The 18,408-nt window shown below is 48.1% G+C and overlaps 1 protein-coding gene across 1 annotated transcript in view; it reads right to left on the bottom strand.

Moving 5' to 3' along the window:
• Positions 1-18,408, bottom strand: part of tmprss15 (transmembrane serine protease 15) — a gene marked incomplete at its 5' end in the record, with an annotated part of 92,091 nt that overhangs the window by 38,519 nt on the left and 35,164 nt on the right. The window contains 5 exons of the mRNA XM_070892673.1: positions 1,382-1,522; positions 4,115-4,240; positions 7,634-7,723; positions 13,147-13,291; positions 17,119-17,269. Coding sequence (XP_070748774.1) covers positions 1,382-1,522; positions 4,115-4,240; positions 7,634-7,723; positions 13,147-13,291; positions 17,119-17,269 — 653 coding nt within the window. The remainder of the gene's footprint in view (positions 1-1,381; positions 1,523-4,114; positions 4,241-7,633; positions 7,724-13,146; positions 13,292-17,118; positions 17,270-18,408) is intronic.

Here is an 18,408-nt window from a genome sequence, read left to right as displayed (position 1 = left end):
GCTGACAGTGTCCAGGTGGGTAGTCCAGGCGTGCAGTGTCCAGGCCGGCAGTGTTCAGGCCGGCAGTCCAGGTGGGCAGCCCAGGCCGGGAGTCCAGGGACAGTCCAGGCCGGGAGTCCAGGCCGTGAGTCCAGGGACAGTCCAGGCCGGCAGTCCAGGGGCAGTCCAGGCCGGGAGTCCAGGGACAGTCCAGGCCGGGAGTCCAGGGACAGTCCAGGCCAATAGTCCAGGCCGACAGTCCAGGCCGACAGTCCAGGGACAGTCCAGGTCGACAGTCCAGGCCGACAGTCCAGGGACAGTCCAGGCCGACAGTCCAGGGACAGTCCAGGGACAGTCCAGGCCGACAGTGTCCAGGCCGACAGTGTCCAGGCCGACAGTCCAGGCCGACAGTCCAGGGACAGTCCAGGGACAGTCCAGGCCGACAGTGTCCAGGGACAGTCCAGGCCGACAGTCCAGGGACAGTCCAGGCCGACAGTCCAGGCCGATAGTCCAGGGACAGTCCAGGGACAGTCCAGGCCGACAGTGTCCAGGGACAGTCCAGGCCGACAGTGTCCAGACTGACAGTGTCCAGGCCAACAGTCCAGGCCGGGAGTCCAGGGACAGTCCAGGCCGACAGTGTCCAGGCCGACAGTCCAGGCGAGCAAGTCCATGTTCTAGCAGAGCTCACTGGGTGGCATCACGGGCAGGAACCCTGGCAGTTTCTTCCCCATCACCGAGCTCAGTGCCGCTGAACCTTGCAGTGGAGCACACACTGATGCCCTGGAGGAGGTCAGTTAATGCAGCACAGGCCAGAGATCTAACCTGAGACCTTCTTGTTCGAGAAAGAAAGACAGAAAGAAAGAAAGAAAGAAAGATTTTGCATATATGTAGTGTCTCTCATGTCCTCAGGATGTCCAAAAGCGCTTTACAGCCAATGAAGTACTTTTTGAAATGTGGTCAATATTGTAAAGTAGGGAACCGTAACAGCCAATTTGCGCACAGCAAGCTCCCAATGTGACAATGACCAGATAATCTGTTTTTATGTTGAGTGAGGGATAAATATTGGCCGGGACACCAGGAAAACTCCCCTGCTATTCTTCGATATAGTGCCATGGGCTCTTTTACATCTACCTGAGAGAGCAGACGGGGCCTCTGATTAACGTCTCATCTGAAAGACGGCCCCTCCGACAGTGCAGCGCTCCCTCAGCACTGCACCGGGAGTGCCATCCTACATTATGTGCTGAAGGGTCTGGCGTGGAACTTGAACCCACGACCTTCTAACTCAGAGGCGAGAGTGTGACAGCTGGCTAATCCAGACCTACCTCTTTTTGTAAGATAGCTGGTAATAGTTTGGCTGGTTTAACCTGTAAATCTTTGGCTGATAGGAATGTGACCATCGTACCTGGCAGGCCTAAGTGATATCCCGTCGTGAAATTCGCCAGGAATCCGTTTTTGGTTCCCGACTTGTCCGAGGTGAAAATTACTGTCATTTCACTTTTGGTGGAGAAGAGGTCATCCATGGAATCTTGGCCTGTATATACGGCTGGAATCACAGAAAAAAAAGAGGCTTCATTTTAGGTTTTACCAAAGCTTTCAACTCACAGCGCTTCTTCAAGACTATCCTTCATTTCATCGTAGCCATTCACCCATTCTTAATATCTCACTATAAATCACCTTAAATCTGTGGTCTCTAGTTATTGACCCATCTGCCACTGGAAACAATTTCTCTATCAAAACATAAGAGACATAAAAACATAAGAAATAGGAGCAGGAATAGGCCCATTGAGCCTGCTCCACTATTCAATAAGATCATGGCTGATCTGATCATGGACTCAGCTCCACTTCCCTGCCCGCTCCCCATAACCCTTTATTCCCTTATCGCTCAAAGATCTGTCTATCTCCGCCTTAAATATATTCAATGTCCCAGCCTCCTCAGCTCTCTGGGGCAGAGAATTCCACAGATTTACAACCCTCTGAGAGAAGAAATTCTTCCACATCTCAGTTTTAAATGGGCGGCCCCTTATTCTGAGACTACGTCCCCTGGTTTTAGTTTCATGGTTTAGAACACCTCTATCAAATCTCCCCTTGACCTTCTCTGCTGTAAGGAGAATAACCCCCAGCTTCTCCAGTCTCTCCACATAACAGAAGTTCCTCAGCCCTGTAAATCTTCTCTGCTCGCTCTCTAAGGCCTTGACATCCTTCCTAAAGTGTGATGGCTCGAATTGAACACAATACTCCAGCTGAGGTCGAATCAATGTTTTATAAAGGTATTGAATAACTTCCTTGCTTTTTTACTCTGATCCTCTATTCATAAAGCCAAGGATGCCGTGTGCTTTACTAACAGCCTTCTCAGCTTGTTCTGCCACCTTCAAAGGTTTGTGTACGTACACCTCCAGGTCTCTCTGTTCCTGCACCCTCTTTAAAATTGTACCATTTAGTGTATATTGTCTCTCATTCTTTCGAACAAAATGTATCACCGAGGAGAACTCCCCTTGCTCTCATTCAAAATAGTGGATGAGATCTTTTACTTAAAGGGCAGACGGGGCCTTGATTTAACATCTCATCCAAAAGACAGCACCTTCAACAGTGCTCAAAAGAATGAGAGACAATATACACTAAATGGTATAATTTTAAAGAGGGTGCAGGAACAGAGAGACCTGGAGGTGTACGTACACAAACCTTTGAAGGTGGCAGAACAAGCTGAGAAGGCCGTTAATAAAGCACACGGCATCCTCAGTGCTGCACGCCTAGATTTTGTACTCAACTTTCTGGAGTGAGGACTTGAACCCACAACCTTCTGACTCAGAGATGAGAGAATACTACCCACTGAGCCACAGCTGGCACACTTTCAATGGCAACTGAAAAGCGTGACCAAAAATCCTCATAACAGGAAGTGAGGTTTGTGGACAGGAAATGCGCACCCAACGCAAGATTTTTAATAATATAATCCGAGGCACTACCAGCGGTGAAAGTGGTTCGGTAACACGGCGGGTTGCTAGTTTTTCACATTCCCCGTGTCAATAATGCCATCGTGTGCATGATTTGCACATGCCTAGTTGTGCAGATGTGGCATAAAACGTGTCACATGCAAAAGCAAAATGGTGCGGATGTTGGAAATCTGAAATAAAAACAGAGAATGCTGGAAATACTCAGCAGGTCAGGCAGCGTCTGTGGAGAGAGAGAAACAGAGTTAATGTTTCAGGTCGATGATCCTTCATCAGAACGGTTCCAAAATTCATGTTGGATACTTTCTGGCTTGTGACTGCAGACCTTCCCCAGATTGAGGAAGCCCACAGAAGTTGACAGAATGAGCACCGCATCACTGGCCTGTCCAGCTGGGTCAAGACACCAGTGCTTCTGCCCCTTACACGTGCCTTCACTAATGGTTTGCCTCTGGAGTCGTCTCTGGAGGCAGGGAAGGAAGCTGCCTTTCCGTGTCGTCAGCTGCTAGGCCCTGAGCTCTGCATGTCCTTCCCTAAATCTTTCTGCCGCTCCACCTCTCTCTCCTCCTTTAGGACCCTCCTTAAAACCCACCTCTATAACCAAGCTTTTGATAACTCTCCCGTGAAGCCCTTTTTAAAATTAATTCTCGGGATGTGGGCGTTGCTGGCAAGGACCGACATTTATCGTCCATCCCTAATTGCCCTTGAGAAAGTGGTGGTGAGCCGCCTTCTTGAACCGCTGCAGTCCGTGTGGTGAAGGTGCCTCCACAGTGCTGTTAGGGAGGGAGTTCCAGGATTTTGACCCAGCGACGATGAAGGAATGGCCGATTGCAAGTCCAAGTCAGGATGGTGTGTGACTTGGAGGGGAACGTGGAGGTGGTGGTGTTCCCATGCGCCTGTTACCCTTGTCCTCCTGGGTGGCAGAGGTCGAAGGTTTGGGAGGTGGTGCTGCAGAAGCCTTGGTCATGACCCTCCCAATAATTTGCTCTCCCCTTTTCCAGGAGTGAGGAAGAACGTGGCCTGCACTATTCGCCGCTCAATGGCACAGTTGAAATCATGTGTGAGGAGTCATCGGTGCAGAATCACAGCTGACCAATTTGTAGAATGCTATCTTGGAAATGCACCAGTGTAAGTTGTAAGTAGTTAACGAAGATTAACAAAAACAATGAAGGTTAGATTCATATGACTCTTACCCATCAGTAAAGAACCTTTTCCTCTCCCGTCTCTCACCTCTACCACATCATAAATATTTTCTAAGTTGAAGTCTTCAAAATGGAGCTGAATATTTTTACCCTTGTCTGCGATTAAATACCACATACCTGAAATGAAAAATCAAACGTGGAGAATGTTCATTTCTTTTTGATTTTCGGTGAATTCTATGACAGGTGGAGAAGGTTAGTAATAGGTCATTTCAAGCATCACGTGTTATCTCACAAGGCCAGTACAGGAACAGTGTGATGCAAAAACTCTGTAGGCTTTCTTTGTGAGGAGAGGGGAGGTCTAAAGGCATTACATTGGAGGGGGATTATGTAGCCTCTCTATATTGGAGAGGGAGTCTCTATGAGGGATTAAGTCATCATCATCATAGGCAGTCCCTCGAAACGAGGATGACCAGCTTCCACGCTAAAAAAGGATGAGTTCACAGGTGTTTCAATGAAGGACCTAATATTCCAGGTCCTGAACTACATGTTGAAGGGTGGAAGATGCCTGTGCGTGGATTTTTTGAATGTGTGGTGGCCATTGCACACCAGCCACCACATGGGCTTGACAGAGCGAGGTCTTGGTCCAGTGGGAAGGATTACCCAAGACGACTGGAGACCAGCTCTGCTGCACGGACCTATTGCACACACATATCGCAGTGTGGGCTGGGCCCGTGCTGCCCCTGGGCCCTCGCCTCTTCTGAGCCCCGAACTCTCGTCTCTCTTGTGCCCCGATCACGTCCCGCCACAGTCTCTCGCCGCTCCTTCGCCCCGACCTCGCTGCTCCTGCTGTATCTGCCCGCACTGCAGTCAGTGACCTGGACCTTGATGAAGTTCCTCTTCGCTGCCGTTGCCCTCCTGCACCAGCTCGCGCTGTACCTTGAAGTGGTACGCTGCCCATGGCCGCTGCTCGCCGATCCTTTTATGGCCCCGACCTGCTGCTGATGGTCTCTCTATAGATATATTATATAACATATATTGGAGAGGGAGTCTGTAGAGTATCTATATTAGAGAGGGATTACATAGACTCTCTCTCTCTATATATATTGGAGAGGGAGTCTGTAGGGTCTCTATATTAGAGAGGGATTACATAGACTCTCTCTCTCTATATATATCTTGGAGAGGGTGTCTGTAGGGTCTCTATATTAGAGAGGGATTACATAGACTCTCTCTATATATAATGGAGAGGGTGTCTGTAGGGTCTCTATATTAGAGAGGGATTACATAGACTCTCTCTCTCTATATATATTGGAGAGGGTGTCTGTAGGGTCTCTATATTAGAGAGGGATTACATAGACTCTCTCTCTCTATATATATCTTGGAGAGGGTGTCTGTAGGGTCTCTATATTAGAGAGGGATTACATAGACTCTCTCTATATATAATGGAGAGGGTGTCTGTAGGGTCTCTATATTAGAGAGGGATTACATAGACTCTCGCTATATATATATATATATATTGGAGAGGGAGTCTGTAGCCCCTCTGTTGGAGGGCATGGGAGCTCCTATTTATGTGCGACTCTTCACGCTCTCTCTCTGTTGCAGGGACACTATGATTCCAGGGTCCTTATTGGAGGAGACTGCGCTGTGTCTGGAGACGCGGACTCTGAGTCCTCTCTATTGGGGGTTGGGGGTTCTGGTTATAGGTGACTGCAGGCTCTCCCTCTATCAGAGCAGACTGCAGCCTTTCTGTTGCAGGAAACCTATCACTCGTGGCTTTCTACGGAAGGGGGCAACAGGAGGCCCTCTCCTTGGAGTTGTGGAACCTGCAGGCTTTGTTTCTTTGTGAATGGGGGAGGAATGGTGCAAGCGCTGGGGGTGGGAGGAGCAGCGGAGGGAGGGCCCGGCCGGGGGGGTGGGAATTCTCTCTCTTCTGGAATTTCTGTACTTTTTCCTGCTCCGTGGCTGGATTTAAGCAGGAGTGGCGAAGAAATGTCTGTGAACGAGGAAATCGAAGGGAACAGTCGGTGTGAAAACACAGCGGATAGAATAAGAAGTGATAGGTCCTTACTATACAGTATAAATGCACACGAGGCCCATGCTTGAGAGAAGGTCAGTCTGTGACCTGTCCTTTATTCCTTCGCACTCAAGTGATGAAGGTGGGTGGAGCTTCCCCTTTTATACCTGAAGGTCCAGGTTAGGAGTGTCTCCCACCTAGTGGTCAGTGTTCTCACGGTGTACAACTTAGGTCAGTTTATACATGGGTTACAATGCTGGTTGAATACATGACAAGAAGCATTGGCCCGGATTTTCTGGAGCCTATGATAGCGCACACAGCTGTAATCGCCCAGCAAGTCTTGGGTTTCCACCCGGAAAAAACCCGGAACTTGCGATCTGTCAAGTTTCAGTCTGACCGAGCATCCGCATCCCCGGGAATTGGACATTCGCTGGCGGGGAGCTGGGCTATTTCTCCAGCCACTGCCCAGCGAATGCTCACACAACTCTTACACCTGGTAAAAGCAGGTGTCGGGCCGCCTTTTTTACCAGTGTAAGGCTTTAAATAAATATTAAAATGCTATTATTAACATCATTTAAATTTTCAAACTCTTTCAAAATTTGTTTCGGTAATTTTTGGCCCCTTTAAAAATGTTTACATTTATTTTTCAAAAAATGTAACTTTTGTTTCAATGTTTAATTAAACGAGTGACTCCTGCCAACGAACCGGAAGCTACCGGGTCCCAAATTTAATTAAAAAAAAAAATTTCAAAATATACTTCATTCATATAAAAATTTGTACAGTACATTCACGAGCAGTTCAGTCCATTTAGCTGCGGTCAGCTATCCCATACGCTACATTTGGGTGCTGACGGCAGTTCCGTTCGATACATTTCCTTGCTTTTCAGTTCAAGTACAATTCGCTACAATACGGGATGCATTGGAGTACATTCAACAAAATAACGTTCACCACAACGGGCGGAGGATTTCAGAAGTGCTCTGGCTTCCCGGCTTTTTTCCTCACAGCCCGATCTCTCCCGGCACCTTTACGATCTCTCCCGGCATTTCATTTTTTTTTTAAACGAAACCCGCTCCCCTGACGAATCAGCAGCGCGCATTCGCAGTCCGCTTCCGGCTCGTTGGCAGGAGTCGCGTCCCCAATCCAATCCTATTTCACTTAATTTCAAACATGTGATGATGTATTTGTCGTTAGGTTGTGTGAAAGTGTATTTTTTATATGACTCCTATTCATGCTTCTGGGGATTCCCTCTGTAAATGGAATCCCCAGAAGCATAATGGGAATCCCCCTTTGTCATTGGTTGGGCCGGCCCATGTGATCCCAGGGACACTTGCGAACTGCCTGCGCCCCAGGATACGAGGGCATTTATCCAGCTGACGCCCGCAGGCCCAGAAGCTCGAGTGTCCGAAGATACGGAGGCAGCAGGTCGGTGCATACTTTTCTTGCGGATCGGAGCACTCGCCCCCGATTTAAAGTCCATTAAACATGGCGTCTGTTCTCAAGTGGCTAATACTGTGAATAATAATCAACTCCTGCAGTTAGTGAAAGAGAATCTTACTTACAGAATGCATGATTGACGTAGTTTCTGGGGTAATTCATTGAAGTGAAGGTTGTGTTTGGTTCCCTTAGTTCCAACGGGCCTCCGCAGTCAGCTGTAAGAGAAGAGCTTGTCGATAATATGCCGTGAACAGGGCAACACTGCGTCTATCAAACCTTCAGCTTTCCCCAGACAGGTCCGACTCTCCAATCCTCTCCCGCACGCCCTGACTCCCGCTCTGCCCATGGTTCCATGGGCACTGGCTGTCCCGCACCATCTACATCAAAGGTGTTGGTCCAAACCTTGATCGTTAAACTGAGTCATGGGATCTCTACCCACCACCGAAACAGGCAAACAGGACCTGCGCTGTCCTGTGCCATCTGCATTTAAATAGTATCCTATCATATCTCTCAGAAACAAAGTGCTTTACTTACAATGGATTAACATTGTGTGGTTATTATTGTTGGGGGGGTGGGGTAAACATAGAAACATAGAAACATAGAAAATAGGTGCAGGAGCAGGCCATTCAGCCCTTCTAGCCTGCACCGCCATTCAATGAGTTCATGGCTGAACATGAAACTTCAGTACCCCCTTCCTGCTTTCTCGCCATAACCCTTGATCCCCCGAGTAGTAAGGACTTCATCTAACTCCCTTTTGAATATATTTAGTGAATTGGCCTCAACTACTTTCTGTGGTAGAGAATTCCACAGGTTCACCACTCTCTGGGTGAAGAAGTTTCTCCTCATCTCGGTCCTAAATGGCTTACCCCTTATCCTCAGACTGTGACCCCTGGTTCTGGACTTCCCCAACATTGGGAACATTCTTTCTGCATCTAACCTGTCTAAACCCGTCAGAATTTTAAACGTTTCTATGAGGTCCCCTCTCATTCTTCTGAACTCCAGTGAATACAAGCCCAATTGATCCAATCTTTCTTGATAGGTAGGGAATCTCAGCCTAGAACCATTAGCAGCGAGTGTTGCCATGTTGTTAAGAATATAAGAATTCGGAGCAGGAGGAGGCCATATGGTCGTTTGAGCCTGCTCTGCCATTCAATAAGATCATGGCTGATCTTCGACCTCAACTCTACTTTCCCGCCCTGTTGTGTATCTGAAAAGCATGCACTCCCATGTTTCGCCACCAGGGAGCTCATCCCCTGAAGTCCTAAGGGATCCCAGCATCACTTGGGAGCACTGTATATAAGCCGGCCCCTAAGGCTTGTTCCTCACTCTGGAGTGTCTTAACAAAGACTGAGGTCACTGTTACTTTAACCTCCCTGTGTGCAGTCTCATAGAAACATAGACATAGAAACATAGAAAATAGCTACAGGAGTAGGCCATTCGGCCCTTCGAGCCTGCACCACCATTCAATGAGTTCATGGCTGAACATGCAACTTCAGTACCCAATTCCTGCTTTCTCGCCATACCCTTTGATCCCCCGAGTAGTAAGGACTACATCTAACTCCTTTTTGAATATATTTAGTGAATTGGCCTCAACAACTTTCTGTGGTAGAGAATTCCACAGGTTCACCACTCTCTGGGTGAAGAAGTTTCTCCTCATCTCGGTCCTAAATGGCTTACCCCTTATCCTTAGACTGTGATCCCTGGTTCTGGACTTCCCCAACATTGGGAACATTCTTCCTGCATCTAACCTGTCTAAACCTGTCAGAATTTTAAACGTTTCTATGAGATCCCCTCATTGAATATGCTCAGGTTACACGGTGTAACTTTCCAGACACAATGTGATAGTTGGACCACTGGCTGTGCCAAATACATTTTGTCTGTATTAGTGCACATTTAAAATGCTAATCAAATCCGAATGAGATAATGAATTTCAAGTGCGGTTGGGTAAATGACACAATCTGATTAATCATCAAAACTAGAATGCACTGGAAAATCTAATAGTTGACAGAAATGTGTGTTAGGAACACAATAACTGGCAACGAGTATATGAATCCAACGCAAAGATGCAGCAAACTGTGGGCATCCTGGAGAAGTTCTCGGAGGGTGAGGACTGGGAAGCCTATGTCGAACGGCTAGACCAGTACTTTGTAGCCAACGAGCTGGACGGAGAAGGAAGCGCTGCAAAAAGGAGAGCGGTCCTCCTCATGGTTTGCAGCCTCATGAAGAATCTTCTGGCTCCAGTGAAACCCACAGATAAGTCATATGAGGAGCTGTGTACACTGGTTCGGGAGTATCTTAACCTGAGGGAGAGCGTGCTGATGGCGAGGTATCGGTTCTACACGTGATAGCGATCTGAAGGTCAGGAAGTGGCGAGCTACATCGCTGAGCTAAGGCGACTTGAAGGACGATGTGAGTTTGATGGCTACCTGGAGCAGATGCTCAGAGACATTTTTGTACTGGGCATTGGCCACGAGACCATCCTATAAAAACTTTTGACTGTAGAGACACCGACCCTCAGTAAGGCCATTGCGATAGCATAGGTGTTTATGTCCTTCAGTGATAACACCACACAAATCTCTCAGCACACAAGTGCTAGCAATGTTCATAAATTAACTGGAACTGTGTTTGCGAGCAGAAATGTACAGGGCAGAAACCACGAGTCTGCAATTGCCAGCAAGCCTCAGGTGACCCAGATGACTCAGAGTCCGCAACAAAGGATGAATACAAGGCAATTCACACCTTGTTGGTGTTGTGGAGGCTTCCATTCAGCCTATTCATGCCGCTTCAAAGGGTATGTTTGCAAGAGCTGTGGAATAATGGGGCACCTCCAACGAGCTTGCAGATGAGCTGCAAGCTCTGCAAAACCTGCTAACCACCACGTGGCAGAGGAAGATTGGTCCATGGTGGATCAAAGCAATTTCAAGCCTCGGAGAGAGAAGGCAGATGCTGAAGTACATTTTTGATGAAAGTCCACCTATAATACTAAATGTAAAATTGAATGGCTTACCCGTAGCCATAGAATTGGACACTGGCGCTAGCCAATCCATCATGAGTAAAAATATGTTTGAGAGACTGTGGTGTAACAAAGCACTCAGACCAGCCCTGAGCCCCATCCACACGAACCTGAGAACATACACCAAAGAGCTCATCAATGTCCTGGGCAGCGCCATGGTCAAGGTCACCTACGAGGGCACGGTGCACGAATTGGCTTTCTGGACTGTCCCGGGCGATGGCCCCACACTGCTTGGAAGGAGCTGGCTGGGCAAAATCCGCTGGAACTGGGATGACATCCGAGCGCTATCGCATGTCGATGAGGCCTCATGTACCCAGGTTCTTAACAGATTTCCTTCCCTTTTTGAGCCAGGCATTGGAAACTTTTCCGGGGCAAAGGTGCGGATCCACTTGGTCCCAGAGGCACGACCCATTCACCACAAGGCGTAAGTGGTACCTCACACGATGAGGGAGAGAGTGGAAATCGAGCTGGACAGGCTGCAATGCGAGGGCATCATCTCCCCAGTGGAATTCAGCGAGTGGGAATGGCGCATCCTGCAAACCTGTTGATGGTGGCGCAGCCCGCACATGGAAGCGTTTGAAAATGATAAATCACCTGTCACGGCCCGCCAGATTAGGACTTGGACCAGCCAAGATCCTCTGCTGTCCCTAGTAAAAAACTGTACTGCATGGGAGCTGGGCCAGCATCCCCGTTGAAATGCAAGAGCTAATCAAGCCGTTCCAGTGGCGAAAGGACGAGCTGTCCATTCAGGCAGACTGCCTGTTGTGGGGTAACCGCGTAGTGCTACCCAAAAAGGGCAGGGAGACGTTCATCTCGGATCTCCACAGCACACACCCGGGTATAGTAACGATGAAAGCGATAGCCGGATCCCACGTGTGGTGGTCTGGTATCGACTCTGACTTAGAGTCCTGTGTATGGCAATGCAGCGTGTGTGCTCAGTTGAGCAACGTGCCCAGAGAGGCACCACTAAGTTTGTGGTCCTGGCCTTCCAGGATCCATGTCGACTATGCACGCCCGTTTCTTGGTAAAATGTTCCTGGTGGTGGTGGATGCTTTTTCAAAATGGATTGAATGTGAAATAATGTCAGGAAGCACCGCCACCGCCAGCATTGAGGCCATATTTGCCACCCATGGCCTGCCTGACATACTGGTCAGTGACAACGGACCATGTTTTACCGGTGCCAAATTTAAAGAATTCATGACCGGAATGGGATGAAACATGTCACCTCGGCCCCGTTTAAATTAGCCTCCAATGAGCAGGCAGAGCGGGCAGTACAAACCATCAAACAGAGCCTTAAACGAGTCACAGAAGGCTCACTCCAAACCTGCCTGTCCCGAGTACTGCTCAGCTACCGCAGGAGACCCCACTTGCTCACAGGGGTGCCCCCGGCTGAGCTACTCATGAAAAGGACACTTAAAACCAGACTCTCGCTGGTTCACCCCAACCTGCATGATCAGGTCGAGAGCAGACGGCAGCAACAAAGTGTAAACGATGGTCGCGCCACTGTGTCACAGGAAATTGATCTGAATGACCCTGTGTATGTGCTAAACTATGGACATGGTCATAAATGGATCATGGGCATGGTGATAGCTAAAGAAGGGAGTAGGGTGTTTGTAGTCAAACTAGACAATGGACAAATTTTCAGAAAGCACCTGGACCAAACGAGGCTGCAGTTCACAGACTGCCCTGAACAACCCACAGCAGACACCACCTTTTTCGAGCCCACAACACACACCCAAAGGATCAACGACACCACCCCGGACCAGGAAATCGAACCTATCACACCCAACAGCCCAGGAAGGCCAGGCTCACCCAGCAGCCCTGCAGGGCCAACAACACGCCAGCCCAGCGAGGGCACAGCCAACACACCAGAACAGACATTTGTACCGAGGCGGTCCACCAGGGAAAGAAAGGCTCCCGACCGCCTCACCTTGTAAATAGTTTTCAATATGACTTTGGGGGGTGGGGGGGGTTGGGGAGTGACGTTGTGTATCTGTAAAGCATGCACTCCCATGTTCCGCCACCAGGGAGTGCATCCCCTGAAGTCCCAAGGGATCCCAGCATCCCTTGGGAGCACTGTATATAAGCCGGCCCCTAAGACCTGTTCCTCACTCTGGAGTGTCTTAATAAAGACTGGGGTCACTGTTACTTTAACCTCCCTGTGTGCAGTCTCATCTGTGTTAGGAACACAATACGCCCGATCCCTATATTTCCTTGAGTCGTAAAATCTATCAATCTCAGCCTTGAATAGAAACATAGAAAAATAGAAAATAGATGCAGGAGTAGGCCATTCGGCCCTTCGAGACTGCATCACCATTCAATATGATCATGGCTTCCTCACTATTAACCACACGGCCACTTTTCGTATCATCTACAAATTTCTTAATCATGCCCCACCACACAGAAGTCTAAATCACTGATATATACCACGAAAAGCAAGGGACCCAGTACTAAGCCTGCCAGAAACCCACTGGAAACAGCCTTCCAGATTAAGATCTGCTAACTCAGCAGAGATTGGGATGGGAACTTGCAATGTTGAGTGGCTGCATTGAGCCAATGAGCCACTGGGGTTGTTTTGTTCAAACTCATCATTGGTTCTCGCTCAGGAATGTCCTTCATACTCACTGGGCCCTGGCGGGGGAGTTGTTGGCTTCGGTTTTGCTGTTGGCTCTGGGTAGCCACTCTCTCCACAGGTGCCATTTGTCAGAGATATATCATCCAACGCAATGTCAGTCAGCATGCCAATATTCTTAATAGCTTCAAAGACAACCTGGATGGTGAATAAGCCAACATGCAGGAACACACATTACAACACAGGAACATTGACGCCTTGGCTGACTCCCTCCATCTCCTTCCAGTGGAGTCTCGGCAACACAAACCTTGCTCGGTGAGGTTGTTTTGCGAGGCACATGTTGCCTCTTTCTTTCAGCTGTTTCTTTTCTCCCCTTTTGGGCACTTCCCAAACTGGGCAGCTGTTGGTGACATGCCCGGGAGCCCATGTTCTGATAGGGGGAGGGGAATAGCCCCAGAAGATCGCCCTCAGCCCATTTTTCCTTCACCCCCACCCACCTTCACCCCACCCCGCACCATGCGAGGCAAAATGGCTGCTGTTGCTCGGCGCATCTCCAAGGCAATTCGGTTGACTTGGGGAGTGCATGGAAATGGTGAAGTGATCTTGGAATATGGTCTACGAACACATAGGGGTATCTCAGATCCACATGAAGGTACCAGCAATTCAATGCCAGGTGAGTTTGTCATTTGGATCAGGCCATTAAAGAGGGAGAAACGCAGGAAGGAGTCCAGGGATGGAGACCATCATAAAGATAGACATGTGTCAACTCCAAGTGGCAGATTACAAAGCACCATTGACACGGGCCTCGGAGCTGAATTGGTCTCAACCACCTTGACTGGTTGTGCCCGTACAAGTCTGAACAAGAATATCTTTCAACTGAAGGCCAGCGCCTTTCACAACCACTGGATGGGTTCAAGAAGTATAATGTTGCAAAGTGTGAGGTCATGCACTTTAGAAGAAAAAAAATCAAAGAGCAAGTTATTATTTAAATGGAGAAAGATTGCAAAGTGCCGCAGTACAGCGGGACCTGGAGGTACTTGTGCATGAAACACAAAGGTTAGTATGCAGGTACAGCAAGTGATCAGGAAAGCCGATGGAATCTTGCTCTTTATTGCAAAGGGGATGGAGTATAAAAGCAGGGACGTCTTGCTACAGTTGTACAGGGTATTGGTGAGGCCACATCTGGAATACTGCGTGCAGTTTTGGTTTCCATATTTATGAAAGGATATACATGCTTTGGAGGCAGTTCAGAGAAGCTTCACTAGGTTGATTCCAGAGATGAGGGGTTGTCTTATGAGGAAAGGTTGAGTAGGTTGGGCCTCTACTCATTGGAATTCAGAAGAATGAGAGGTGATCTTATCGAAACGTATAAGGTTATGAAGGGGCTTGACAAGATGGATGCAGAAGGATGTTTCCACTGATGGGGGAGACTAGAACTAGAGACTATAATCTTAGAATAAGTGGCCACCCATTTAAAACTGAGATGAGGAGAAATTTCTTCTCTGAGGGTTGTGAATCTGTGGAATTCGCTGCCTCAGAGAGCTGTGGAAGCTGGGACATTGAATAAATTTAAGACAGAAATAGACAGTTTCTTAAACGATAAGGGGATAATGGGTTATGGGGAGCGGGCGAGGAAGTGGACCTGAGTCTATGATCGGATCAGCCATGATCTTATTGAATGGCAGAGCAGGCTCGAGGGGCCTTATGGCCTACTCCTGCTCCTATTTCTTATGATCTAGACATGTATCTGGAGACATGAGGGATAGAGAGGAAATCGGAGTTGGGAATTATTAGAAAGGAACTGGTTAACTCGGCTAAAATGCTTGATTTTCCTCTTTGCTCTCCACTCAGATGCTTTACGTTCAAACACCAATGAGGAAAATCTGGCCCTGTGTTCTAGTCCCTAAGGAAAATATGTAATTTCAATGAATTGTTCTGTTTTTACAGAACATGTTCCCATATCAATATTAAAAATAATTGGCAGCAGAAGTTAATACGGTCGGGAAGTGATCACGTTACTGGGCTAGTAATCCAGAAATCTGAACTAATAATCCTTTTCAGAACATGAGTTCAAATCCCACCGTGGCAATTTGAGTATTTGAATTCAATTTAAAAAAAAAATGAAAAGCGATTGGATTGTTGTAAAAGTCCATCTGGTTCACCAATATCCTTTAGGGAAGGAGATCTGCCGCCCTTACCCGGTCTGACCTGTATGGGGCTCCAGTCCCACAGCAATGTGGATGATTCCTAACTGTCCTCTGAAATGGCCTAGTAAGCCACTCGGTTGTATCAAAGAATAACAAGGCAGCACTATGGGAGCACCTTCACCACACGGACGGCAGAGGTTAGAGGAAAAGGCCCACCATCACCTTCTCAATGGGCAACTAGCAATGGGCGAGAAATGCCACCTCATCCTGAGAATGAGAAATGGACAAAATCTCCATAGCAACCTGTTCTGAGGGCTGGGCAATGGTATTGATGACTCATTTCGATGTTAACTAGGTCCCCGTATCTGTGAACGACCATCTGCTGCTCAGCAGACTGGCTTTCTACAAACATCGAGCCTTATGGTCTCTTGTGGGTGAGGCTGCCAAGAAATAACTATGAGTTGTGTTGGCCGGTGCCCACTGTGCTCACTGTGTGTCTGTGCCCACTATGTGTCTGTGCCCATTGTGCTCACTGTTTGTCTGTGCCCACTGTGTGTCTGTGCTCACCAAAGGCTGAGCTGAAATCTAGGACATTTTAATTATTGCCCAATCACCACCATTTAAGACGGCCTTTGCCGCTTGTGACTTTGAGCCAGAGTCTAACCCAGTGTCCAGAGATAGTTGGATGCTGCACCGGCCTGACTCCAGCAGCGAGAGGGGGGACCTTCATTCTCAGCTGCCTTTGAACTCAGGTCCCAGAAGTGAAAGAATAGCGTCTGACTCAACATATGAAAAAAAAAATAATTAAGAGGATTGGATGATGCATTGAAAGAAAAAAGTAAAGATTAGCAAGATCTCAGGATGCCCCAAAGCACTTTACAGTCAATTAAGTACTTTCGAAATTTCGTCACAGTTGTAATGTAGGAAACGCGGCAGCCACCTTGCGCACAACAAGCTCCCACTAACAGCAATGTGATAATGACCAGATGATCTGTTTGGTTGAGGGACAAATATTGGCCAGGACACCGGGGAGAAGCCCCCTGCTCTTCTTCGAAACAGCGCCATGGGATCATTTACATCCACCTGAGAGAGCAGACGGGGCCTCGGTTTAACATCTCATCTGAAATACGGCACCTCCGACCGTGCAGCACTCCCTCAGCCCCGCACTGAAGTGTCAGTCTAGAGCTGGTATACAGCACTTTCACCTCTGGGACATGAGCTTAAATACGACTCAGGTGAATGGGTTGAAAGTCTCTTTTGCTGACTGTAAGATGTATTTGTGGTCATCCCGACCTAGCCCTTGATGAATATTACAAAAAATATTCCTGAAATTGCCTGAAATTTATCATTGAGACAGCTTTGAACGAACAAGCTCCCTCAGAGACACCATAAGGAGTTGGATAGTGTGAGAAATAGAAATCTTACGCAGCTGAATCAAGGGTGCCTTTTGAGATTAGGGCTGAGGTCGACGTTGAAAATTCCCTCTGAAATATTTTATAAGGAGACAAGGTCAGCTGTGGCTCGGTGGGCAGAACCGTCGGCTTTGAGTCAGAAGGTTGTGGGTTCAAGTCCCACTCCAGAGACTTGTGCACATGAATCTGGGCTGACACTCCCAGTGCAGTGCTGAGGGAGTGCTGCCCTGTCGGAGGTGCTGCCTTTCGGATGAAATGTTAAACCGAGGCCCCCCGTTTGCTCTCGTGGGTGGATGAAGGAGAAGAGCAGCGGAGTTCTCCCCAGTGTCTCGGCCAATATTTATCCCTCAACCAACATCCCTAAAACAGATGATGTTTGCAGGAGCTTGCAGAGTGCAAAGTGAAGTGAGGCTCACGGAAACATGAGGACAAAGGTCTTTGCGTTAAACCACTGGCGGAGACTGACCCTGACTGCCGCTGTTGCATTTATTGTCAGCTGCCCGTAGTTCCACTGATTCCCGTAATTTCCCTCCTTCTGGAAAACTGCCCGTGGCACCTCTTCGACGCTGGTGATGTAAACCCGTAAGCGGGAAGCGTCGATTCCGTACATGTGGTACCTGGGGCGAGAAGAGAACGAGAAGCACTCGCACACGCTGACCATGCGGGAATAGTCACCCCGTCATTATTCCATGGAGACCGGAATTACAATCACAGAATCAAACAGCACAAAGAGGGGGCCATTCGGCCCATCGTGCCTGTGCTGGCTCGTTGGCAGAGCGATCCAATTAGTCCCACCCCCCCCCAAGATCTTTCCCCGTAGCTGTGCAAATGTTTCCTTTTTAACTTTACATCACAGTCCCTTTTGAAAGTCCTTTCAGGCAGCGCGTTCCCGATCACAACAACTCGCTGCATTGAAACATTTCTCCTCATCTCCCTCTGGTTCTTTTGCCAATTATCTTAAATCCGTGTTCTCTTGTTACCGACCCACCTGCCACTGGAAGCAGTCTCTTTATTTACTCTATCAAAAGCTTTCATAAGTTTGAACACCTCTGTTAACCCTCCCCTTAACATATTCTGCTCTGAGGGGAAGAACCCCAGCTTCTCCAGACTTTACATAACCGAAGTCTTGCATCCCTGGTTCCATTCTCCTAAATCTCTCCTGTGTCCTCTCCAAGGCCTTGACATCCTTCCTAAAGTGTGGTGCTCCAGGGATGATTGACAGCGTCTGTTGTACAATGTTTTATAAATGTCATAAACAGGAATTTGGTAAATTCAGTTCATCTGATACATTATCGCTCAGTCACAATGAATTATTTATTATCTTGGACTATGCTTCCCCCTCACTGCCAGATGCTGACTCATTGGTTGCTGGAAGTCTTCGCCCACACAACTAATATTCAAACGTGGGCCTGGGCAGCGAGTGTTGGCCATCTGCCCATCGTGGTGGCATCACGGCAAAACCCGTTCCTATGCTCAAACACTCACACTCTTACACACACACTCACCCACACACTCACACTCTTACACACACACATATACTCATACACTCACACACTCACCCACACACTCACACTCTTACACACACACTCGCAGACAAACTCACTAACACACACTTACATCACCAAACACACTCACACACTAACACACATACTCACTATCGCACTAACACACAGTTATACTCCCAAATACACACACACAAACACACACTTACATGTCGAAACACACACTTATACACACACAGGAACACACACTTACA

The sequence above is a fragment of the Pristiophorus japonicus genome, chromosome 11 (assembly GCF_044704955.1).
Source record: "Pristiophorus japonicus isolate sPriJap1 chromosome 11, sPriJap1.hap1, whole genome shotgun sequence".
Taxonomy (NCBI): Eukaryota; Metazoa; Chordata; class Chondrichthyes; family Pristiophoridae; genus Pristiophorus; species Pristiophorus japonicus.
The sequence above is the reverse complement of the archived record's forward strand: the minus strand, read 5'-3'. Positions and strand labels throughout refer to the sequence as shown.